Source organism: Temnothorax nylanderi, unplaced genomic scaffold (assembly GCF_030848795.1).
Source record: "Temnothorax nylanderi isolate EJ_2023f unplaced genomic scaffold, tnyl_v1.0 TNYL_tig0080_pilon, whole genome shotgun sequence".
Lineage (NCBI taxonomy): Eukaryota > Metazoa > Arthropoda > Insecta > Hymenoptera > Formicidae > Temnothorax > Temnothorax nylanderi.
The window spans coordinates 691,893-718,474 of record NW_027249142.1 but is presented as its reverse complement, the minus strand read 5'-3'; the positions used below and the strand labels follow the sequence as shown (position 1 = coordinate 718,474).

General features: G+C 33.8%; 1 protein-coding gene and 2 long non-coding RNA genes across 3 annotated transcripts in view; 2 read left to right on the top strand and 1 right to left on the bottom strand.

Annotated features, from left to right (window-relative positions):
- The window catches only part of LOC139774397 (uncharacterized), a 195,452-nt gene that overhangs the window by 108,486 nt on the left and 60,384 nt on the right, over positions 1–26,582 (bottom strand). The window lies entirely within an intron of this gene.
- LOC139774395 (uncharacterized) lies at positions 8,579–12,923 on the top strand. The gene is made up of 3 exons (XR_011718566.1): positions 8,579–9,320; positions 9,382–9,747; positions 9,991–12,923. It is a non-coding gene; the product is annotated as an uncharacterized lncRNA (long non-coding RNA).
- Positions 17,471–19,965, top strand: LOC139774383 (major royal jelly protein 1-like). The gene is made up of 6 exons (XM_071709614.1): positions 17,471–17,773; positions 17,999–18,177; positions 18,271–18,483; positions 18,648–18,804; positions 19,075–19,301; positions 19,447–19,965. Exons 1-6 carry the CDS (start codon positions 17,578–17,580, stop codon positions 19,747–19,749), a joined length of 1,275 nt encoding a protein of 424 aa, XP_071565715.1. The 5' UTR covers positions 17,471–17,577; the 3' UTR covers positions 19,750–19,965.

The following is a 26,582-nucleotide window of genomic DNA, read 5'->3' as shown; positions in this document are numbered from 1 at the left end:
ACTTTAGCTCCCAAGACTTCCACTTCATTAACCCGAATGGAGAACGGCGCACAGCGTCGCGTTTGCATAAGTTCCCTTATGAGACTGTTGAAATCATTTCACTTCTCTTTCGGTATCTTATAAAATGTAATCTATCCGTCCCTAATCTGCAACGTCGCTTAATTGTCTTAAATGTAATTTGGCCTTTTAAAGCCGTGATACACACGTATGCATTTTTCTCTCGCAGCAGCAAGCGTGTGAGTTGTAAAAAAATTTATACAACCAGTATCACGTATATAGATATTTGTATAATGTGATTAAATAATTTACATATTTTAACAATAGTATTACAATATTACTTGGAAAATCTAGTGCTTTAGTTAAATATCAAGATAAATGTAAAGCTTTTGTGAACGTTATAACGGTGCTCAAATATTCTTGCGAATTAATAATTTTGCAAGAACTCTTGTTGTTACCCTCTTAATGGTAGAATGCTATTAACATTTTAATTCTTATATTGCAGTACATTATACCCACGCGAATTTTGTTTTAATATTCATCTCTCGCAGTTACGGTAATACCATATTTAGCATAACACGGTACATAATTGCGCTATTGGATTAAAGTGGACAAAACTTAAAACCAGACGCAAGTATAGAAACAACGATTTATAACGAGTAGGTAAACCTAAACAGGGCATAGAGAAGCAATATCACGGAGAATAGTTTATAACCTGGCCGCACTAAACCAATATAGCTTCCTCGTATATACCGCACCAGTACCCGTTTCATAGACAAACGTTTACGTGTCCCTATATCTCATTCTCTACGCTTGCGGAATTACTGATATAGGCTATAAATAAATAAATACATAAGTGATATGATGGAGATAAATGGACAAGGATGAAATCGACTCACGAAAGTAGCGATGAAAGTAGATCGATTCAAGTCGTAAAACGGGGCGTATCTGATTCAGATTGAACGTTTTAGATCGAACCTTGACAGCTATCTATCACTGCAAACGCCGATTAGGTAAATGTAACGCGGATACAGATACAACCGTAACTTATTTTATAAGTAGCTTATACATCAATCTATCTAACGAAATATTAAACAGGAAATTACATGAAGATCTTTATTATCTTTAAAGCAATCGTTCCCAATTTTTTCTTAGCCTAGCGCCCATTTCTGAGAATTGGATGCTGCAGGCTACTGCCTCCCTCCCCCCCTTCAAAGATAAATGTAATAAGCATGCTAAAATCAGCGATATAAATTTATGTTACATTGTACATTCATATTTAATTATTTTAAATTAAATAATTATTATAAATGTGTATAATTTTATAAATTTTAATTAATTTTTTTCAAGTCTTAACAAAAATACAAGTATTCCGGAAAAAAAGAAATAAAAATTAAAAATTAAGTCATAGATGAGTCAAAGAGTATTTCATTTACATAAAATCGATACAGATCACTTGTATCTTTTATATTGCAGCTGCCTAATCAATAGATAGTCATATACCAATACATCAATGGATCAACAATACATTTCCAATGAATCGATTCAGATATGAGATATATAGGGCTATTAAATCTATGCTTAGGCCCGTTTAAGCTCGCGTTTGACCTCGATTGTATTACGAACAGATACTGTTAATTTATTATGACCAATTCATCTGAAATGAAATAATTTTAGTATAAAATAACGTTCCCCCTGCTATTGAACATTACAAATATATATTATAATTATTTATCAAATATCCGCGCTATAAGTACCAAACTACTGAAAAACTCATACCTTGATGACATTAATCAAGATTTAAGTAAGAGTTATAGAAGGTAATTAGTGCTGATAATAAATGGTTTTTGCGATTACATTACACATAATGTGCAGACAGAGACATATAAAGATTAATTTACTGGAACATCGTTCACGCCACGCCAGGAGGCAAAAAAAGAACGTACACATGTATGATTAACGGAACCATTAGCGTTGATGTGTAGGACTAAAATCTGGGACGGAAAATAGAGGGGTATATATACGATATATCGAAATTAATATCGACACGGGCAATAGCAGGCGTAACGGACGACTGTCAAAACAGTATCATTTCTCACGCCGTTATACCCAGCCCATTTAAGAGCCCGTACTCCTACACACGGCTCGATCCGCGGCTCCAGTCCGCCTCGTCGTCCTGTTTCGCACCACTTCTCCACAGCCTCGTATCGTTTCGCTTCCGTGAGCCTTTATCGCTTTAAATCGCAACAGTACATCGTGAACAAGTAAATAAAATAGTTCGCATTTCCTCTTCCTGTGCTGCCTTCCAGTAGCTTAACCCAGCGAGTTAACACATTCGAAGAAGCGAAGACTCGTGTGAGATAAACGTGGACTATTTAACGAATACACAATTCGTTACATTTCATTAAAATTATTTAGGAAAACGTTGTACAAAAATTATTCTTAGCGAGCCTCATCCTCGTAATTGACTTTGTAATTTCAAGTGCAAGCTAAACCGAATGAAAATTCGCGCCACGGAGTGTCGCACTCGCTCGCAAGACTAATATTTCCGACGATCTATTTCCCATTAAATTTTCATCACGCTTTCAATAACACTACTTGTATAACAATCAATCTGCGGAGTGGGGGCGTCCAATCAAGTGCGCTGGATTATCCGGAAGTGATTCCGTTGGCTACGGGAGGCCGCGCTTCTATCCATCACTCTCCGTATCCTTCCTGCTCGAGCGCAAAACTATCATGTAAAGCTACATTGGTGACACGAGCTCGCTTACGTATTCCGTAGAGTCGGTAATCCAATGCGAGAGAGTACTATAACTGGGAGATTGAGATTGCGCGCAATGCGCTTATGACGATTTAGTGGCCGGATCGAGATGTTTGCCTCTCCACAAACGGTGCTTGCGGCGGAGTCAAGCCATGAAGTTGTCGAGAGAAGATATCTCTACACTCTATAGAAACCTTAAATGATTCTGTGCAAAACATCCCAAAACAATAAAGAGAACTAAATTTTTATAATTAATTTATCATTAAAATTACTCGATTTATGTTCAACAATTTTAGTGAATTTAATTTTAGTGAATTTAATTTATTTTTATAGATATACAAAAATATTAGTAAAGAGAGATCCGTATAAGTCATCCAATAGTGAAAAGAATAAAATAAACTATTATAAACTTTATAAAAAATATATACATATAGTTTTTAAAATAAAATTGAGCGGTTAATTTACTTAATAAAACAATTAATGCTATTTTATGTTTGAGAAAATATAACAAAGTGTAACGAAGGTATAACGAAAAGAGCGTAAGTAAAATGTACATATCTATCAAGATCAGGTAGATACGCCATTCTACTTCAATGTCGAAGTAGTCAGTTACATTAACATTTCGACGGAATCGATCGTTCACAGACATGTACGCACACGATCTATTTCCATTAAACGTCATGTTTCACATAACGTATCCATCGTATGTGTCAACGAAAGATCTAAGCGCAATTTCAGGATTGTCGGATTGAAACGTCGACTTCGCGAAATTATTATCTGGAGGACGTGGCGCGATTGGAAAACAAAGCCTCGAAACCATTCAAATGATGCATCGGCGTCAATAAATTCGCAAGCAATTTCCCATTTATTTCCTACGATTTTCTTATCTCGAAGAAGGATGAGAATATTACAAAATGAAGCTTATATAGCTTACATAACTTACTTGAATCACTATATATAAAGAAAACGTGAAATGGGCCGAGAGTTCATCAAAGTAATATAAAAAGATCATCGTAACTGAATATTTTCAGTAGTTTAACTTTATTTCTAAAGAGAATAAAAAATATAGTACGGACGACTATTTAAGGAATTCAAAAATACGTTTACTTAAAAAAAAAATTGAAAATATGAGTAACGAAAAATATTCTGTAGAATACATCATCAAATTTGTAGTTATTTATGCATTTGACAATTTAACATCTCTTTAATAGATTGCGGTTTATCGTGACGTAAGAATGTTATTGAAGTTGTGTTAGATTGTTTCTAATCTTCTTCCACGAGTCGATCTACAGTTTTCAAGTATCCTGGCAGATCATCTCGTGCTAATCTCTTCATATCCCGCAACGCGCCGTTAGAACTCGGCGAGTAAATTTCAGTCCCGGGCCAATTGTTCATGGTTGATTTGAATCGTTAATTGGGTACGCTTATCGTCTCACGTGCACATTGCCCGCCCAACGTTCTTGCGCGCTGGTGCATGCCACGTATACACGAATAACTTAATCGCGCGAATTTGATCTTCGCCTCTGTCCTTCTCTCATAAAACGCTTCTTTCTTGTGCAGTGTACAGGCAAGTTGAATAGACATTAGCATATAAAATATTATAATAAAGATTAGAGAGTACATAATTATAAAGATATTTAATTTGTTTTATATAATAAACATTTAAAATTAAAAATGGGAAAGAGCATACAATTTAATTATTAATAATATTTATATGAATTCATTTATTTAATAAGCGGCATAAAAGAGATGCAACTTAATTCTTTGATAACTAGAAAATTATTTTATAATTTAAAGAAGATATCGTTTTACTCGACAAAGATCTCCATAGTTACTTTCGAGTAACATCTGCTGCTAATCACTACCTATCTAATAATCACCTTCCTTCAGAGCAATTAGTCGATCTTTTCGTTCTGTTTTAAACAATTCAGAAAAGAGAAAAAAACTTTTTTAAGGAATTTTCTTATGAAAAAATTCAAAATATTTCTTTGCATTTTTTATTTAAACATTTTAATAATATTTTCAGAATTAACAAAGTTATAAATATTTTTCTCAGGTGTTAAATAATCCGAACAGACTATTCGATATGATTAAGAAAGCCGGAATCTATGTTCCACATCTACGATTGTCGGCGATGTCCATGTTCTGTGAGAGAGACAAACGAGGCGCTAACGCCGCTCGATCGCGAGTAGAGAAGCGGGTAAGGATGAAAAAGTTCACTTCGCGAAGAGGTCGGGTATATCAATCGTTAGGTTGTCTTCGAATTTGAGAGATAACCACCGGTTACCCCGGCGACGTTTCAAAGAAAGTATCCGACCTGCTTTCGCCGGCTGGATCGATGGCACCGAACTTGTCGTCGACTACGTATATAGTCGGACTACAGACTCGTTTATCCCTGCCAAGGACATTCAGACGTCCATTTACATGGTAACACGGCACGACGTCGACGTCGTGTAACTGCGCGAGTTTCCATCCGGCCACCCGACAAAAGGTTATTAGATCCTGACGACCCCCCGCCCTCCCGTGGCTCGCTTACACGCGACGTTATGGCTCCTCCTCGGTCGACCCGTCGACCGTCGAAACAAAGTTCTGGCGTGTACTTCGAGACTTGGAGACGCAACCATCGTCAGGCGCGCGTCAACGGGAGGAATCCCGCAGCACGTCGTCGCCAGCCAGCGCAGCGACATGCCGGAAGTTATCGAGAAACTCAGAGTATAAATAGAGCATATACAATACATAGAGCAAGGTTTACATCTTGCAACCACGTTAGGACAAAGGAATTCTCGACAGCTTCAAAGATACTCCGCGGTCCACGCGGAAGCAAAAGCAATCGCACCTGCGTTCTGACCTGCGATCTGCGCGTTTTTTTTTTACGGATTACTTGAAAACTATATATCTGCAAACATGAGAATTAGAATCAAATCTATTAGTGCGACACGAAATGTGTCGCAATTAATTTATTCCTCATTTCAAATGGAGAAAGATTTACTGAATGTTCTCTCTGTTCCCTCTTACAAACTGCAATAATGCTAGGCGCGCTTGCTATGTTGCATTTCCGATATATGTAAAGCACGAAACTCATCATCCAGCATCATGATGCATCGTACAATTCTTTATTTCTCGGACTCGGAAATATCAATGGCACAATAACTGCTTAAATTGCTCCCATCTGCAACTACGTGGGGAACTATTGCAGCATACATATTCGCATGTACCGGTTTATACGCGCGAGCACATAACCGAAAGCTGATCAAGACGTTCGAGCGCCGTACATTACGGATGAATATATCCCGCGTCCGCAACGCTCTAATTTGAGAGACCGGGTGCGATGTCTCGTAATCGATGACAAAGTACGTATTCGTGGCTGTTACCGGTGACGAATCGCTTATTGCTGAAACAATATCGCGCCGTTAACTCTCGGTAAATCATCGCCCCCAAAGTGATCGCTCTGACCCCGGAAACTCTAATTATCTCCGACGTTCCCGAGGCTCTCGCGATGTGACGTACAAGAGATGATATCTGCTTCCCTCGGAGTTCATGGCAAAACTTTGTTTTCGCCGGATCGCCTGAGGACTCGTAAGCTTTCTCGTAACCGGCCCCGCGAGCGAAAGCGTCAGGATCTAATAATCTTTTGTTCGGAGGCCGCTGGCGGCTGTACATGAGGCGCTCTCTTACACCGCAAATAGTCATTTTATTGTGATTCACCCTGCAGAGACTTGGGTGAACCGAGCTCTACGCAACCAAGTGAAATTATCGAACTTCTCGTGTAAATGAATTACATCAGTGATTTGAGTTTGCCGGCTTATTTTAAATGGAATGTAAGTAGAATAAAACTGTGTTTCCTTGTATAGCGCGATATTTACATTAACAACAAAAGACGCTGATAACACTGAGAGAAATTTTTTGGTGATTAAAACTATACTCGTTTTGTGAGACGTAGCATAGTGAACTTGTATGCGATATGTGGTTCATACATCCAAAATTCTGATAACGGCGCCTTAATGCGTCATAGTAGTCGATACAGAGACATTTAGTCATAGGTATCTAGACAGTTTGGTAATCTTCTCTAGACGTGTGGTACCCGTGTGATGCCGCGAGTCAATAGTCATTTGTTTCCCGCTAAGACGCTTTCTTTTCCGTCTTACTGGAGCATTTGTTAAGACATCGACATTATAGAAAAATGGACAGTGAAACCATCAAATATTTACAAGAGTGGAATTTCGAAAAGTATATTGACGAATTTCGAAGTAAGTATATATAATGAAGAGATATATCATGTATATGTTTTCCTCGGATTTTTCCAAAAGGTTAGTAGACAAATATATTTCAATAGAATAAAACTTATAAAGTTAGGATTCTGAACCTTTAGAGGACCGGCAAATTACACGTTTATATCAGTATTTTTTTCTCAAAAATTTATATATATATGTTAATCTGTATTATACAAAGTGCTTGTCAAAGCTCGAGCCACTATAGTGGCTTTGCGATCCTCTAAAGGTTAAAAACATTCTATGTATGGGTTATCACGTTAAATATCTTGGCTCATATTGAATGGTATAATTTAAGTATGATTTATGTAGAGAGAGTGTGAGGATCCTTCTCTTAAATAAGATCTCTTTAAATTGCAAACTTATGCTGTAGATTAGATTTTATTACTGTAATTCATTATGGCTCCTTTTAGAACAAGAGATTGACTTTGAGGCATTTCTTTTGCTAAATGATACATTACTTCGGCTGATTATACCGACCATTGGGCAACGTGCAAAATTTTTAAAGAAGTTGGACAACTTAAACAAAGAATTAAAAGAGTTCCAAGTATTAAATTTGTATATTTGTTTAGACTTACTGTTAGATTATAAAATCCTAATATATATATGAAATTAGTCATTTTTGTTCATTAGATGCGAAGAGTTTATTATCTTCACAATAATTTCTTTTATTCTATATTCTAAATAATAAGATATTACAAAGTACAAATATCAGACGTATGATCTTTCTATTCAGGAGTTATCATCAAGCACTGAACATCAGCAAGAATTAATCTTGAAAGAAAACGATACTGCTAGTCCAATTTTGGAGCCTAGTATTTCAGAAACTCCGCAATTAGAGAGAAACGAAGCGATAAATATACAGGATCTTAATATTAAAAATGTACTTTATGATGTGGATAATGAAAATAATATAATATTAGACTCAATGGTCTACCAGGACCAGGAGACATCAAAAGAGCAAAATTTAATGCGTAACACAATTGTTTCTCCCAGTGAGCCTCCTTCTAAAAAAAGCAAAAAGCAAAATGTAAAAAACTTTGGTTTGCTAGTTAGCTTTTTCTTTAACTATAAAGCTTAAATCTTTTCGTATTTATATTCTGTGTTTCAAATACATTATTTATAGGCAGTTGAAGCTGTGTTGAATGTACATGGACGAGAAATCTTTGCCTTACAAATTAAAGAAAACTATAAAGCGAATCCTACAGAAAAAAAAACCTGTAGGACTTTCTCGGAATTTTAGTAATAAGCTGTGCTTTTTTTTGGTAAATGACGAGTTGAATGGTAATGCTTCTAGCACGTAAGTATATTAATATTGAATACAAGTTTTTTATCAATTTAAACATTTTTTATATTCATATATTTTGTATCTTCTTTGTAAAATGGTTTATACTTGCACGTCGTAAATTATAAATTTTTACTAAAATTAATGACTTGAACCTGATTTAATTTGACTCAATGATTTGAACCTGATTTAATCTTCAATTTAATTTGAAATCCTCTATTTCTTAACAACAAAAAATGTTTGCTATAAATCTTTCATTTCTTAAGGCTAAAAAATTCTTTACATTTTATTACTGAACATAATGGACATTATCATTTATCACTCATTACAAATCTTTTTCTCAGGATTTCAACTTCTCGTTTTATAGAATTAGCAGAAGACATTGTCGAATATTTTCCAGCTGAAATAAAGGTTAATCATTTTTTTACATGCTTGATGCTATACAGCATGCAGAAATGGTATTATTTTATCTGTGGATTTCAGGAAGTATACTATATTCGATATAAGGCAATTAAAATTAATAATAAAACTCTTAAAAGGATCGCCCCAAAAGGAAAACTGTACAATCAATACACAAATTTAATGAAAGGACTATTGAAAGGAGGGCTACGACAAACCAATAGTTATATCACACATGATTCTATTGCTGCATCAGATGGTAAAATGACGCTTAGATCCAATCTAAACTAAGATCTCAGTTCTTAAATACTGTCTGCAAATTATGTACATTCTATTTTGTGTTTGTTGTTCATGTCACATTTCAGAGATTTCTTTAAGTGATATAAATCAGGCCTCTTTAAAGTGGCTCTCAAAAAGAATAGAACTGTGTAACAAAGTGCCTCTTGAGTGGAAAGCCACACATCAATTGCGCATGCATAGTTTGCAGAATAGCTCAAATGAAGAGAAACTTCAAAAAGTTAAAGGCAAAAAAGAAGAGTCTTTTAAAAACATTATTGTCTCTTATTTTCTCTAATTTCCTTTTCTTAAACAACCAGGAGGTCTTGCTTTGGTAAGTATTAATTACTATGTTTTCTATTTCAATGTCCTATTCGTCATACTATTTGTTGCAGCTTGAACTAGATTTTGATGCTCTCTATCCGACCATAACAAAATCACTTTTTACGGAATGGGAATTTTTCTCTCAACGTTTAAGATCTATTGCTGGAATAGAAGAAAGCAAATGTAATTTCAAATTTTTTTATATATCATTTTTTATTTAATGATTTTTCGACAAAGGATACAGCCTCTTAATGAGTAACAAAATTTCAATTATTTTTAATAATGACATTCTGTCTATTTCAGCTCTCAGTGATGCTGAGATATTTGTGCTCTTGAGCTCTGTATTTGATGCCATTGGTTATAACAGTGTTCGTGTAACTAAAGGATGGAGAGCAAACAAACAAGAAATGTTGCACAGTTTTATCTGTCATGTAAAGGTATTCAAAGTAAATTATAATTTTCTTTAATAGTTTTTTGTGTACAAAGAAGGATTTCTTCAGTTTTGTTCTAGGAAAATTTTATATCTGATTCTTAATTTTTTATGTAACTATCAATAGTTTTCGGTTTTTCAAGTTAACTAAATAAAAAGATAAAGTTTCTTTTGATTTTGAGTGTTTATATATTAACTACTTATTAAATTTTGACAATTAATTTTTTTTCTTTCCATTTTATTTGTTCAGACCACTGATGCTATTGAAGACGAAGTAAACATTATTGAAACCAAGGCTGCAAAAGAAAAAATAACTGTGCAACCATTTGTGATCCTTGTTGGAGACGATCTATATCATATCACAGATTCGTATGTACATATCGCTCGAATACGCTTTCGAGTTAGCTCACCTAAAGACGCGGTTGATTCTGTGTTCAAAGCTTTTCATGCACTTCATACATCATATCCTATTCAATCAGAATGTTTCTGGCTGCTTATCCAGAAGGTAATTTATAAGTTTAACACGAAATGGGATAACAATATTCCTTCTGTACAAGCTTTGATTCCTAAATTTTTTAATTAATTCATATATTGTAAGAGGTTCACGATGCCTAGGTGTCCTGATTGCACTTTATGTGTTCCTACTGTTAATAGTTTAAAATTACATTTAAATTTGTGTCATGTTAGCCGAGGCTTAGTATATATATGCAAAGAGGAATTCTGTAGTAGAATAATGAATGGTTGGGGAGAATTCAGGAGCCATTTAGTGAAAAAACATAATTTCAGTTGTACTATGATTTTACCAAAAGGAGAAAGAAACACTCAGTATTCACACAAAATTGTAACCTAAGCTTAAATATAGTAAATGATTATCAACATAATACCGAGGAAATTAATGCAGATAATTTGTTTATATCGATAGATAATATCGAAGAACAATTTCTATTTTCTGCTCTTTTCACTGTTAGTCAGTTTTATGCAGATCCTACCTTAGCCAGATCTCATGTGCAACATCTGATTCTTACTCTTAGAGACTATACTGAACATATTGTTAAGACAATGAAAACAGTTTTATCACAACTTTATGATGACAAGAAGGCTGAGACAAATAAAGACCATCTTAATAAAATGTTCCTCATATTGCAAGCAATATCTAAGCCTTGGAATTCAACTTTGTCCACTGAATTTAAACGGTTTAAAATTTTGCAAACTTCAGGAAACTTTATTAAAGCAGATGATTATGTTGTTGGAGATAGACTAGATAATATCCTATACTTAGGGCGCATGGTACAAGAAAGGATTTCTGTGAAAGCTAAACATGTTCCTATGCGAAAAATCCTTCAAAAGTTTTTCTCGTTACCAAATGTTCTCCAATCTGTTCTTACTTATATAAGTGAACTTGAGCAAGAGTCAAGACATGGTATTATTTCTAATTTTATTCAGGGTGCGCTTTGGAAGGAAAAATTAAAAAATTTTCCAAATAAAACTGTTTTCCCACTGTTTATTTACTTTGATGAATTTGAAGTAAATAATCCACTTGGTTCTCATGCAGGCATTCAGAAGTTAGGTGGTGTGTATTTCAGTTTACCGTGCTTACCTCCTCAATATAGATCTAATATAGAAAATATCTTCTTGACTCTGCTCTTTCATGCTAGTGACAGAACGAACATTCATAATGGAAATTATAATATCTTTAAAATTTTGGTTAATGAACTAAATTTTCTTCAAGAGGAGGGAATAACAATTGAATTTAATAGAGAAAAAAAGAAAATTTATTTTGCGTTAGGACTTTTTCTTGGTGACAATTTGGGTCTCAACAGTGCCCTTGATTTCTCTGAGAGTTTTAGAGCTGATTACTTCTGTAGATTTTGCATAATGAAGCGTACAGATACTTATCGTGCGTGTTCAATTAATGTAAACTTGCTTAGGAACTTGAATGATTATAATGAATATGTTCATAAAGGAGCTAAATTGACAGGTGTAAAGGAAGAATCAGTTTGGAATGAAGTTAAATATTTTCATGTTCTTCTTAATTTCATAGACATAATGCATGATTTATTGGAGGGTGTTTGCAAATATGATATGGCAAACATTCTATATCAATTTGTGTTCATAGTTAAAGCTTTTTCAGTTAATGATCTCAATGCTAAAATAAAATCTTTCAATTATCATATTAATGGCTTTTCAAACAAAATTCCTCTTTTTATTAAGGAAGATCTTCGCAAAAAAAGGATATCATTGTCAGCAAGTGAAATGCTAACGTTAGTAATAATCTTCCCTATGCTGATCTGTGATTTTTTCATTCCATCACCTGATGATGAAGTGTGGACATTATTTTTAACTCTAAGAGAAATTATAGTACTAGTTTCTACGAAAAACTTTCAAATTGAATGTCTCCAAACTTTGGATGCTATAATATTGTAAAAAAACATAATTCTTTATATGTTAGATTATTTGGTGAATTAAAACCAAAATTTCACTTACTTCTTCACTATAAAATAGTGACTGAGATGTCTGGGCCTCCTAGTCATTTATCTGTTTTTCGATTTGAATCAAAGCATAAGGAACTCAAAAAAATTGCCAATGCAACATGTTCACGAGTTAATATTACTCACACTTTATGTATGAAAGAACAATTAAGAGTAAGTAATCGCTTTATGAGTCAGAAGGGATTTGAAGATAAAGTAAAATATGGAGCAGGTGAATATATTGAAGACATACGTTTTTGTGACAAATATTTTCTCTTTTCTAATACCCTTCCATCTCAGTTTAAAAATGCATGCTTTCTTTTGCCATGGATTCAATATAATGGGATTACTTATAGGATTAACTCATGTGTCGCATGTGATCTAGATGCTTACTACATGCCTAAATTTGGTTTAATTCAGTTAATTCTTGTCAATGATGATGGGAATATATGTTTAGTTTGTAAGATGTTAAATACTATAAGTTATGATGATGACATGCAATATTATGTTGTTAATGAAAGTTGCACATGGAAATGTTATTTTATTAAAGATTTTCTGAATCCATTTTTGGCTATAAAATATAAAAAAAAATGTGGCACTGATGTTGTGGCAACTAGATATGCGCTATAATAATATTATATATGTATATTAAGTTTCAATGTAAGTTAATTGCTAATTTAATTAAATCCTAAATTCTACTTCAGAGATTAATTTACTGCCAAAGCAAGTACATGTGTTTATTATATGAGTTTATTATATTATATGATTATAACACATAATCAACTATGTGAAAATAAATATAAGACATTCTCCTACGTAAATGTGTTTTATATATCTTTTTGGATTACTTGCTAATTTTAGTTTTTTTTTTAAGTTGTTGACTACACTGAGAATTCAGAATCGGTTTACCAAACAGTATAGTGAATAATCGTGTAACACTGGTCTGGCACGCAATCTGGTAAGCGCATTGTCTGATTAGAATTACAGCAATGTTTAGATATGTTTACCAAACTGTCTAGTATAACGTACGATTCATTTGATGAGCGTTACGAATAGAGGTTAGAGTATACACTAACTACACTAGAGTGGAGGGAACCAGCTACTAGATGGTTCGATTAGTCTTTCGCCCCTATACCCAGTTCCGACGATCGATTTGCACGTCAGAATCGCTACGGACCTCCATCAGGGTTTCCCCTGACTTCGTCCTGACCACGAATAGAGGTTAGAGTATACTCGTAACGCTCATCAAATGAATCGTACGTTATACTAGACAGTTTGGTAAACATATCTAAACATTGCTGTAATTCTAATCAGACAATGCGCTTACCAGATAGTTTGGTATTATTAATTAGATGTCTTGTTACACGATTATTCACTATACTGTTTGGTAAACCGATTCTGAATTCTGGTTAGCGTCACCAGAAATTTCTCTCAGTGAAGCAAATTCATATTTGTTGATTTTTTTAAAGCTCTTAATCTTTCTCTCTGAATAGAATTATGTCGTTGGCTGGAATCTAAGATATACGTCATTTATTAAGAAATTAAAATTAATAAACCGTAATTGTCGGTTAAATCGATTAAAAATGTTTTTAATACTAATCGATAAAAGAACGTTGCATTTAAATAATGATACTACCGCCGATATAGGTATTTCAAGAGATATCTCAATGTTTTTATCACATTCTTTACAATCAAAACTAAAAAATCGTTATTTTAACTGTTAAATAACAACTTCGTGCGCTTTAACTGAAAAATATACTTTGCGAGAATCATGCAGATTGTGCACTTTTGAAAAAAGAAGAGCAAAACACACAAAGTATTACGATTGATACCTCTAATCTGGCCAAACCAAATGGTAAATTTGCAGTATAATCGCGCATAGATTTCTCTGACTGCATCCGGAATAAAAATGTTTTTGCGAGTACAGTTATTGAAATATAATAGCATCACGATGAAACGCAACGGCCATCATTTGCGTTTGCTGACTAGTCTAAGTGCAACCACCATTACACACGTCAGGACTAAATGCTTTATGCATTAACGACGAGATCGAACATCCACGTGAGGCAACATCCCCGAATACACGGAACAAACGGATTCGATCTTGCAATTACATTTACAATTAGCATTCGTGCACCATACACATCACCGATATTCTACATAAAATTTACTAAATAAATTTGCAATAAGAAGGAAACTATCTCGTCCTTATAACGATCATAATAAAGTAATTACAATGGTCTCCGTGATTTCGATTTATAGATCAATAACGATTTCAATCTTTTTTTTCCCCAAAAAAAGGAGCCTTATTTGTACTGACACAATAATCACAAATATGAATAATTACGATGTTTTTATATAATTATATAATTCAGAAAGAGCGTAATTAATCTTGCGGCTTTTGCTCGAGTATCAAAAATGGGACGGTGTCTTTGCAAATCGTGGCCTCGAATGATGACCTCTGCACGCAAAGACCTTTACACATGCAGCGATAAGTTAGCGAAAAAGTTCGCTTGCTCGTTCGAATGCAACGATATACCGAAGCGCGCAATGTTCACGGGGTATATACGCGCTTGTTATAAATGCCGCTTTACGAGGCACTCGAAGCAATTACAGTCTCCGCTGTGTCAGCGAGTTTTATCGTACTGGCTCCGAATTTATGGGTCTCTGCCTCATCCGCCGTCGGAATATTTTTAGCTTCATCGGTTTACGAACGACTTAACAGCCCTACACGCACGCACACACATACGCACGCGCACACACATACACTCAGCTCTGCCTAACTCTTTTCTTTCTGCAGCTTTACGCATGGGTTACACATGTATAAAAAGTGTGAAAAAGGCTCTCTCTTAGCTTCTAATTATATATAAAATGCGAACGGACGTGTGGTGAATGTATATAAATCTTCTGCAGCTTTATATAAATATATAAAGCTGTACAAGCTTTTCATTAACGACAAAACAAGTTCTCCTCGGAAATTCTCGGAAATGTGTAAAAAATGTCTCTTTTACCTTCAGATTGTATTATATAGATTTGTAGAAGTTTCATTCCCATATACCTTCATTAACACATTTTGTTAGATACATTATGTTAAAACTATAAGAATTTAAATTATATTTTTAATGCGCTAACAAATTATTCATGTATTTTCCTAATTTTATCTCTTTTTTATTTAGTCTTTAATAGTAAAATATATGTATTTGGTTTCACCAAAGTAATTTTGTTGGTGCATTCCCTTTAGTTTTAAAGATTTTACAAAAAATAAAGTAATGAAAAAAATACGAATAAAAGGAAAATACGTTAATCTGTTAACAAATTTGGTTGGACGAACTAGTGCGCAATGAGTGCTCACTGGTGCACATTAAAACCGTCGTACACAAATTGATGTAGAGGGGAAGAGAGAGAAAGAGAGAGATGTGTGTGTGTTTAATACAAATATGTAAACCGGTTAAACCGCAAAATCCATGCACAATATTCTTCATTGTACTGTTTGGAAAAATATGTAGCTTATCATTTGAGATATATTTGCATTTTACTCTCGGATTAGATCAGTATACAACAGTATTAATATCCACTACTACGCACTATAGTGCGTCCAATCGAATTCGCTATGTGAAACAAAAAATAGATTTTTAAATACTGCAAATGTGTGTGTGTATGTATTGTGTTCGACATTATTAGTAAAATAAAGTTCGAATTATATTTATAACCGAAATTATTTTGATCTCGCTTGAATGTATTAGGAATTAGGATAGGTATTGTAGAACTAGTATAGATATAACTGTGTGAATAATCGATATTCTGAGCGGCAGAAATCTATATACGCGGTTCACAAATACGCGTGCCTGAATACGCGCGCGCGTACGAAAATCACCAGAAACATATGTCACGGGTATAGATACGTACCGCTAACATTCCTGAAATGTTTAACGCGCCTGTGGATAATGATATCAAAGTGCAGGCCAAAATGCATGGCGCGATGCGGACGAGTTTTGAATGCATTTCAACGGGCCGAATTCCGTTGGGCGCGGTCGCTCTCATGAGGCTAATTTCGTTTTCAACCTGTTAAGCACGTAATTGAATACGTGCGACTCTCGAAATACCTTTCACGACCTGATCGAACATTATACAGGCCTGAAGCATTTCTTATAATGAAATTATGCGTGAAATAAGGGTCATGCTTAATTGTCAAATGTTTTCTGATCACGAGACAAATGACGAGCATAATAAAATTATTCGGCTCAATTATAATCTGCATGTTTACCCAACGTTGTTATATGAAACAGCAAAAGAGCGACGAGCGAAGAGAAAATACCCTTTTTTGCATATTTTTACACGATTTTCGCGGAGCTTTGAAAATTACTACATGTAATTTCTTTTTACGCAACAAAATATTATGAAAAACGTACAAAAAAAGGTGATAAATAGTGCAATAAAATTTTATATTAAAACGCAGCTAATAAAAATGCTGAATATTTCGTATTTAGCAATATTTATGATATATCTAAGTCAATTATTATTTACATAGAAATAATAATTTTGAAATATGCTAGATTTTTCAAATTAAGCATCCATCATAGATATTTCATATTACATCGCCATGTAAGGATCTGCAATAACAGGACGTGATGGACGTGTAAAAATAGACCCTACACATTTTCCAAGACATTATCTTGGAAATCCCTTGCATTTGATTCGTATAATGTGTTGAAATACGTTATAGACGCTGATGCTGTGGGGGTGTTACTCCTTCTCACAATAAATAGTATTTACTATTACTAGAAATGAGGCTGTGTTTAATGTAAATCATAATTAAATCAATATTTAAAGATAAATTTCTTTGAACTTAAACAGTATTTGTAAAACTCAAAGAGGCATTTTACTTAATTATCAAAGTTTCTAATTTAATTATTTAAAAAATATATATAAAACGAGTCACACAATTTTGCACTACTTTTACAATTAATAAAAGTGATAGACAAAAATTGAACAGTTTAATGATACTTATTTTTCACGATGTTATATTTTTATATGCACTGCGTATTTATTATACGTATAACGAAAATACGCAATTTTCCCAGTTTCTCAAGGATTCACTGATAAGATAACACATTGAGCATTAGACATAACAATAATCATTATCAATAATGATAGATCAATTAACCTTAAACGACGGTGTGCAGTTCTTAACTATCGGTATAATGAGGGTGAGTCTAAAAATTATTTCTATTTATACCTACAGCAAGTTCTTATATAAACTCGAGTGAATATTGTCAAACACTGTAGTTGCTATTACTGAATTCACTCTTGTGACATATATCTATTGATGAAACTCGGTCATTCTACTGTGCATATCTGTTACACTAAAAATGACGCAGTTACTATTTAATGTATTAATTCTAACAATTGCAAGTAGTATAAGCTTCGGTGTTGAATTGGAAGAGCAGTACAAATGGGAATATATCGATTACGTATGGAAAAATTCAACGCACAAGCAGAATGCGGTGAAAATTGGCTATTATAATGTTAATAAGAACGTTTTATATGATGCAGATATAGCACCAGGTAGGTTAATACTATTCAAAGAAATGACAATAATTTTATATAAAATATATTTATATTTAAAAACTTATTAATATAGTACTTAACATTATTGTTATTTAATTATTATTATATTTGTATGTTGCCAATAAAATAAATAATATTATTGCTGCAATGCAATTACAACATGCTTGCAATAAACACATCTTCCATCAGCGCACAAGATCTTTACAATTCTACTTCTTGTAGATGGTAGAATATTTGTTACTGTGGTAAGACAGAGGGGAGTACCAGCTAGTTTAACGACAATAAATAAGATAGTAGGACGAGGTGGTCCACTTCTGTCTCCTTATCCAAATTGGACATGGCACAAATTCAATAAGACTAATTGCGGTTGTGATACTATTACAAGTGTATACCGAATATCCGTGAGTAGTAGTATCTTTCTCAGCAATATATAGCTATTGTATATAAATAATTAATATTGTTATGTGCTACGCATATATCTACTTTTGTATTAGATCAAATGCAATCGCCTTTTCGTTCTGGATTGTGGCGCAGTCGGGGAAGAGAAAATTTGTCCTCCGAAACTATTGATCTTCAATTTAGAAAACAATATGCTCGAGAAATGTCTCGTCATCCCACCTGACATCGCTAGTAACAAAAATGGCACTGGATTGCTCGTGACTCCACTTGCTCATGTTCGAGATTGCAATTACATAAACGATGCAACCGTTAGTATTTTTCTCAAACTTCACGCGTTTAGTCACAACAGTACGCGTTCTTTGTTCTATACTCGTGTAAATGTCTGGTTAATACGTCACATCTTGTTATTTAAATCGAGATGCAACTATTAAATTAATTAGATAATAGATTAACGTACAATGTATGTATACAGGTGTTTATGGCTGGCACTGAAGGTTACGGTTTGGTGATATACAACAAAAATTCAGGCTTCTACAGAATTGAATCTGATTTTATGAATGATCCTACCATGGAAGGTCAGAGTTTTTATTCGAAGGACAGTAGTCTCAGCTTAACAATTATTAATAAATGTAAGTACCCAGTTTCTAACACAAAGATTATTTAAATTACATAATATTATTACACAAGCTCATATAAATAAGTATTAAGGTATTTAAGTGTTATTTTGATTTGATACTTGCGTCATATTACTACCATTTATTTATTAACTGCAGTTATACATGCATATTTACGTTTTATAACTAGCAGAAACGTATAAAGCATAGAAAGCTTTTCGGTAAATAATCGATGTCATTCGCTAATTTTTGCGATTGCTCATTTCTTTCTCACGAATGTTTTAGATTTATACCATGCTTCTTTAGCGGGACGCAAGATATTTAAGATAGATATTAGTAATCCACAAAAATTTTCAAAACTAAGCAGAAACGAGACTAATAGTTTAACTAAATTGGTGGGTACCTTATCCGGCCAAACGGGACCGATAGCATCCGCACAACACGCACTATTTTTCAGCAACATCCCGGAAACGTCCATTTTGTGTACGAACACTAAGAAGAAATTTAATACAGTAAGTGAGAGATATTTGAATATAATTATTATCGGTATATTTTTCGATAACAAATTACTTTTAATACTCTATTAACGTTACTACGTGAATTAATGACAATCATGGTACAATTTTAATTGTTGTAAAATCAAATATTCATTTTAAGGAAATTATCGCACAAGATGCCGAAAAATTGCAATTTCCAAGTGGAATGAAAGTTACATGGTGTGGAAGAAAACTACTAATCGTAACAAACCGTTTGCAACATATTACATTAGATCTACATAATACATTATATCTAAGCGAGAAAACAAACTTCCGTATTCTCACCATGGATATAGAGCAAATACGGCAGGAAACAAATTGTTTTTCTTCTTGCAATAGCAATGATCATAGTCTTGCACTTTTTTCTTTTATACCTTGGTTTCCTTATATACCTTGGTTTCCTGATGTTTTTATTGGAAAATAAAATAATCTTTTTAAAAAGATTTTTGTTAAAATATAATGTACAACACATTATTTTCTTTCAGAATTGATACATCGTTAATGATCAAATGTTTATATAAAATAACATTCTTATTTAAGCACAGCTTAGCCACTATCCTCTTTCTTTTAAACTGTGGCTGTAAAACAAACTGTAAAACTGTAAAAGACAGTAAAAATTAAAGATAAATTGCACAAGGAATATGTATTTTCCATTCCCAGAAGTCCCATTGATAAGATAACATTCTGCGCATCTGTAACAAGTGTCTTTATCATTAATAAGAATCAAACGACTTTAAACGAGACCGCTATTGTTTATCGCTGGTATAATGAGAGGTTTCCTGAAAAATGTTCTTATAGTTAAAAACTTTTCGTAGATATTGGCTAACATAGTGTGAGCTATCATTAATAGATTCGTACTAGCGAAATACATGTCTGTGTTATATCTATTCGCAGAGTTCAGTTAAGTTATTTTATTATGTGCAATAGTAGCTATCTGTTACGCTGAAAATGAAATATCCTTTATTTGTCGCATTAATTCTGACGATCACAATTATAAGCTTTGGCGTTAAACTGAAAGAATCTAAATGTCTTTTATGAAGAATTCTCTCCAAATTTTTAAAAATATAGTGATGAAATCATGATATTTGCTTTTTTATTATTTAATGAAACATATAAACAAAGAATCGCGAAAAACAAAAAATGTTTCTTTGAAATAAAGCTGTTAAATATACACAAGATCATACTTTAGGCGTATATTGCAGCATGTTGTAATATTTTGGCTATTTTGACCGACGCGCATATAAACGTTCATAATATTCTGGTCATACGGTATGCACTAAATCGTCCAAGAGAGGACATTAATGTCCACCTCTATACGAGACGCGCATAACGGCCAGAGTGTACAACGCTTATTTGCGTCTATGCTATTTAATTACTTAAGGACCCAATTAAATAAAAAATAATTAAATAAAAAAACAGCTTTTTTCAAACAGAAGTTCAAAAAATATGACTAAAGAAGACATCTAGTGAAACAATTAGGTTAAGTGCAATGTAAAATTTCACAATTAAATTTTTTCTGTTTATAATAATCGTAACGTTATACAGCTGGGTGTTAAACGATTAAATTTTATATGCTTTATTAAGAACGCGCGTTCATGTCTGAGTGTTTTTGACGCGATCGAGCTGATAATAATCGGGCGCATATGAAGAATCACGCATCTTTAATTAAACCATGAATTATATTCCGCATCATGTCTCAACCGAAGCCCGGTTTAATCAAATCAGCCGTACAATGGAAAATTGCGAGACGCTAGTCATATTGCACTTTATAACTTCTTCAACAATAAAGTGTTCACCCGCTGTTCCGAGGAACGAACGAAAACTTAGCAGCTTATCAACTCGGGCGCATGAAGGCTCTTCTCTTTTTTTTTTATTTTACTACAAAATATACGAGACTCTAAACTATTTATCCCTTGGGCATCATAATATTCCGCCAACATGCGCTACCAGAATTCGGTCATACTTGATCCAACATATTTTACTTTAAAAAAGATATTAGTTTATAGTATGATATATAATATTATAAGTAAAATATATAATATTCTTTTTGATAAAAGTATTTTCTAGTAGATTCAACTAAAAACAATTTCAAAAACAGAACGTCTGAAAAAATTGGAGAATTCGTGGAAGCATCAAGTTCAAAATATTTCGAATAAAGTTGTAATGTTTTCAGCAATAAGTTAACATTTTTACCAAAAATATTAATATTTTGAGTTCCAGCTCTTTCAGGCGTAGTACCATTAAATATTTATAATAGTAGAGAGATATATCTATTATATATATAATATAAACATATCATTTGTTAAATTTCTAAATTTATTAAACATTAAATATCAAAATTGTTGAATATATCCGTTATAGAAGCACCCTGTACTTTCAAATTATTAATATTTAGCTCTGTAAAACACGTAAAATTTTTCAAATTTTTTCACGTAAGCTCTATATAGTGAAATATTTCAAATTACGTATCGTTATATCGCCATCATCAAAAGAATCGACGTTCGTTTAATTGAACAAGTACTAAAACAATAAGCACAGATTTTCTTTTCAATATAATCCGACAACATAATTAAATTTCCCTTCTCGTACAATCAACGAAATTCTGCATGACATCCGGTCGGCAAAAAGCGATAATAACAGATTATCTTGGATAAATATCTTTTCGATCAAAATGAGATCAATTTCATTCTTCAAATAGACATGTCAGATTTATTGTGCGATAATGATATATTTGACGAAATTAATTTAAAATACAAAGAACAAAATATTCGATAATTTATTCTGTAATATATTCTGTCGAATATTTCGTGGCAGCGACGAATTGGTTAGCACACGTGGCAATATGTACAGCATAATATTATATACACAAAGTAACTATAACTGCCAGTCGCAAGACTTCAACAGACAGGCCAGGAGGCGCTCCGTTTGTCGTCGTGTTATTTTCCATTGGACAATTAACGATAATCAGCTAACATGTCTAGTCAGCATAAACAGATAGGCAGGAGTCGTTCTGTATGTCGTCGTGGTATTTTCCATTGAACAATTAACGATAATCAGCTAGCATGACTAATTAATTCCTACAATTGATAATTATTAAGGATCGGTGTCGGACTGTGTAATCAAAGTAGATATTTCGCGCTTCGATTATTCGTTTGAAACAGGAATCGGAATTATAAGAACTAAAAAAAAATTATTATTTCGAATAATATTCACGGGCAAATAGTTATTTCTTTAACTATGCTTGACATTCGATTATATCTCGCATCGCGCTTCGTCGATTAAGAGATAATTTGGTTTATATTATTGCATATCGATTGAGAACGCCAAGTGATACACGACTCATCCAGTCGAGTAATTGAAATAAAGAATAATCCACGATAATAATCGCGATGAAAAACGGAAATTTCGGAAATCAATTTCTTTTGTCATTAATTGACGATATCTCATAAATTATTCAAAAGAGGTTGACGATTATATCGATCCATGATCCGGATTAAGTACATTGATCGACCGTGCGCGAGGCGTGCGTTTTCCCTTGGCGGCCACGACGGCATATCGTATTTCAAAGCCCTTGTACTACACATGTTTTCACACCTTTTTTGGTCACCTGTCACCTGAGGTGTGAACTTACAAGCAAAAACTGCCGCGCGGCGTTCTTTCATGTATGGTGTGCGCACGTGCCAGATTTTCAAAATGCTATACTTTACAAAAAATGGACGTAGTGATATGGGAAAAAGACCAATCTTCTTCGTCTTTTATTCCGTAAATGCCTATGTCGAATAAATACGTTCTTAGCATGATATAACATTCATGCACAATAGAATACATATCAGATAATTCTCTCTCTTTCTCTGTCTCTTGGTTTAATCATTTTTCCATCAACTCTCAATGCATGTCGCATCATGTATCGTCGTATTATCTCCAGAAACACGATCATGATAAGTACCAAAAAATATAAAATAGTTTTATTTAATATTAAAGAGTCAATAATAAATTTGAGAAATTTTCGTCAATTTTCATGTTGAGAACTAATGTCATTTCTTCTCTAATGTGTATTGTAAAAATGTATTAAACAAGTTTAAAGATTCGTTGCTAAGCCAACTTTCAATTAGCATCCCATTCGCGAAAAAAAAGGGACGTAAAAGTGATACAGCATGTTATCTATCGTGCCATTGTACAAATGTGTGACACGCGCAAAACGTCCAATGCAGCCCAACATATGTAGAGAAAAAGAAGAGCGCCGCCAGTTAAAATGATGGCGGTCGGATTGATAACCATTATTGATTGCGCGCGGTTTTCACAGACTCCGTTCTAAATGGTCCTCTGTTTTTCTTTTATCATCGTGATACGCGCACACACCTTCCGAGCTATACCATCGCGCGATCGACTGCACATTTAGAAAGAAATAAAAAAGACTAAGTGCGGCCCTATACAAATTATTTTCCGGAGCGTAAGTTAGCGGTTCAGCGACCTGTTCGAGTTTTACGATATAGATTACGGTACGCAGATTATGTGCGTATATTTCCTGGAGCTATATTGTTTCGCTCTCGTAAATTATTTTTCAGTTTATATTGATGCGTGAGGATCAATATATAGAATTGCCTCCACTCCCGCGAGAGTCGCGGTAATAATTTCCGCAGAAATCATGGAACAGAAATATCCTTGCACTCTTAAACCTTGCACGTCGCACTCCGCGGTGCTCCGACTTTAAAAGTTCTCACTGAGAAAGCGGGTCGTAATGCGAAACTTTCAAAATTCCGCCAATGTGTTATAAACGTTTCACTCTCATTCTCGTAAGTTCTCTCAGTTTCTTACTTTATCTGTAATCAAAGCGTTTTTTCCTATTACGTTTCATTCTTTATGCTTGAAGTAAAAGTGTAGTAATACGTTTTAAACACCATGTATTGCAATCCAATATAAATTTTAAAAGACAGAAGATCTAATATTTGATTAATTAGCGCTTATTTTATTAAATTCAAACATTACTTGTACAAGAATATTTAATTTTTTTAATGGTATTTTTTTGTATTTTTAATCAGTTTTTGTTCTTTCTTAAAATTAATTTTGTATTAATCTTGTGCAGTGTGAATAAAAATTACAACATGGGAACTTTCCTATTACTTAATTTCATAATGCGTGTATAGTAAGTAAACCACAAACTATATTTTGAAAAGTATCAAAGTTATCGAAAGAAAGTCGGCAGAATTGCAGACTGAGTTACTGTGGCTGGTGGCTGGTGGCAATCGGACAGCACAAACCGACGGATAACATACGAGGTCGAAAAATTCGCGGAAAGTTATCCACTTCCTTATACTCTTATTTGCGCTCTATTCGGTCGTCGCACACGTCGTACACGATATAATTTATGAATTTAATATTCGCGCTTCTTTTTCACTGATTTCTGTTGCCAAGTGTAACAGTTCCAACCGACATGTCCTGCGTTCCGTCTTTAAATTTGAGGAATGAAATATTTTAGAAATTCTATGAATCTCTAAAAGTTCCAAAAGCTTTATGTGACTGACTAAAAAGAGCTCATTAATTAACAAAATAAATAGATCTTTTCAGTATTAAAATATTACGGATGGGCAAACTTTTACGATTGTCCCCACGAAGCACCTCACATAATAAAAGCTTTTGATTGAAAGGACCAGCCTCTTGCTCACTTTTTTGAAAATTATTGCTGGCCAGCTTTCGTCCATTCCAGTCGATTACCGTCCTCCGCGCGACAGAATTTCGGTACTTTAGGGAGCTTAATCTTCCGTGACATGCTGACTTCGGCTCATTGGGAACTTACCTGGTGTCTCGAGGGTACGCTCGCATCTTTTGCCTCGCCAGACAAGCCTAGCGATAACAAGAGGGACGAGGGATACCATCGCCGCCATTGCCAATCCATTCTCCAGGGTGCCATTGTTCTGGGAAACCCTTCGAACCGATAAACCACCCGAGAACGGATTCGAGCCGGGAACTTTTCACCGCTTTGCCAGAAAATGCGCGCAATTCCGCGAGATACCGTCAATTAACGTTACAATGTAAGCGAATCGATAAAGAACGTTATTATCAAAAGTTCAATACTGCATTTTTAACATGCATCCCCGCGTCCGTAAAATTCCAGCTTCGGAAGTCAAAGCGGAATCCTTCATATGCTAACGAAATGAATGAACGTTCCAATATGGAAATATATGGAGTTAAGTAATGAAACGCGGTTCTGTGAAATATGTTCCCCTTTGCGCGTCGCTTTCCATACTCTTCGGATGCTCCCGCACTCGACGACAAACTAAATTAAAACGTTTCCGTTGTTACGTCCTATGGAGAAATAACAAACAAACGCCAACGGTCCGCTGTGAGAACGAAATAAAATAAAAAATAGCTGTTATTTGACTCGCGTCTAGAGACACGCTGAGACCTCGGTGTCGGTCCTCCTGTTTCGATTTTTACCGCTCGTACACCACGTCAATAATGATAAATGTATGCACATGTGAGACATCTCTCGTTGTTTGTGGTGCTTTAATTTCCCGGATATCAGCTTCTCTTCTTCCATTTAATTCTCGATTTTCCACCGCGCAGCTATAAACGCGAATTAAATTTTTGTTTGCAAGGCAATTTTGAGGAAAGATGCGCGTGGACTTAAAAATTCCGTGCAACGGAATTATTCACATAAATTAGAAAAGATAATTTCAGTTTACTCCAGTTAATTTGATAAGCGACATGACTATACTATCTATCAAGAATATGTCTCTTGATAGATAGAGTGACGAAGTATATAATTGAATAATAAAGTATCCGTCGCATTTTATATTATTATTGATTAATACTATAAACAGAGTAAGTAGCAATTAGAATTCACTTATCGAAATAGATATCAATTATATTAGTAGTCTTCTTTATATGATTACTTAATTATAGTATATAACATTACTTATCAATTAATCGATGTCCATCGCATTTCTATGTTTAATTTTTAATACGTTCCGTTGAAGATAGATTCGCAACAGAGTCGAAAAAAAAGTATTGCTTCTATCTAAAATTATAGTTAAATTATAATTATATTATATATATTGTATATATAAAAGTTATAACAAATACTCTCTAAATCTGAATCAGTGACTATTCACTGATTCAGAAGTTTAGAGAGTAAATATATAATTAAGCAACAATAATACCGTTGTACAGAAACAGATTTTATTTTTTTATATGAAACTTCTCACGTGGAGAGAAGAGAATCGACATGTCGCATTTATAGATCTCCATCAGACGTAC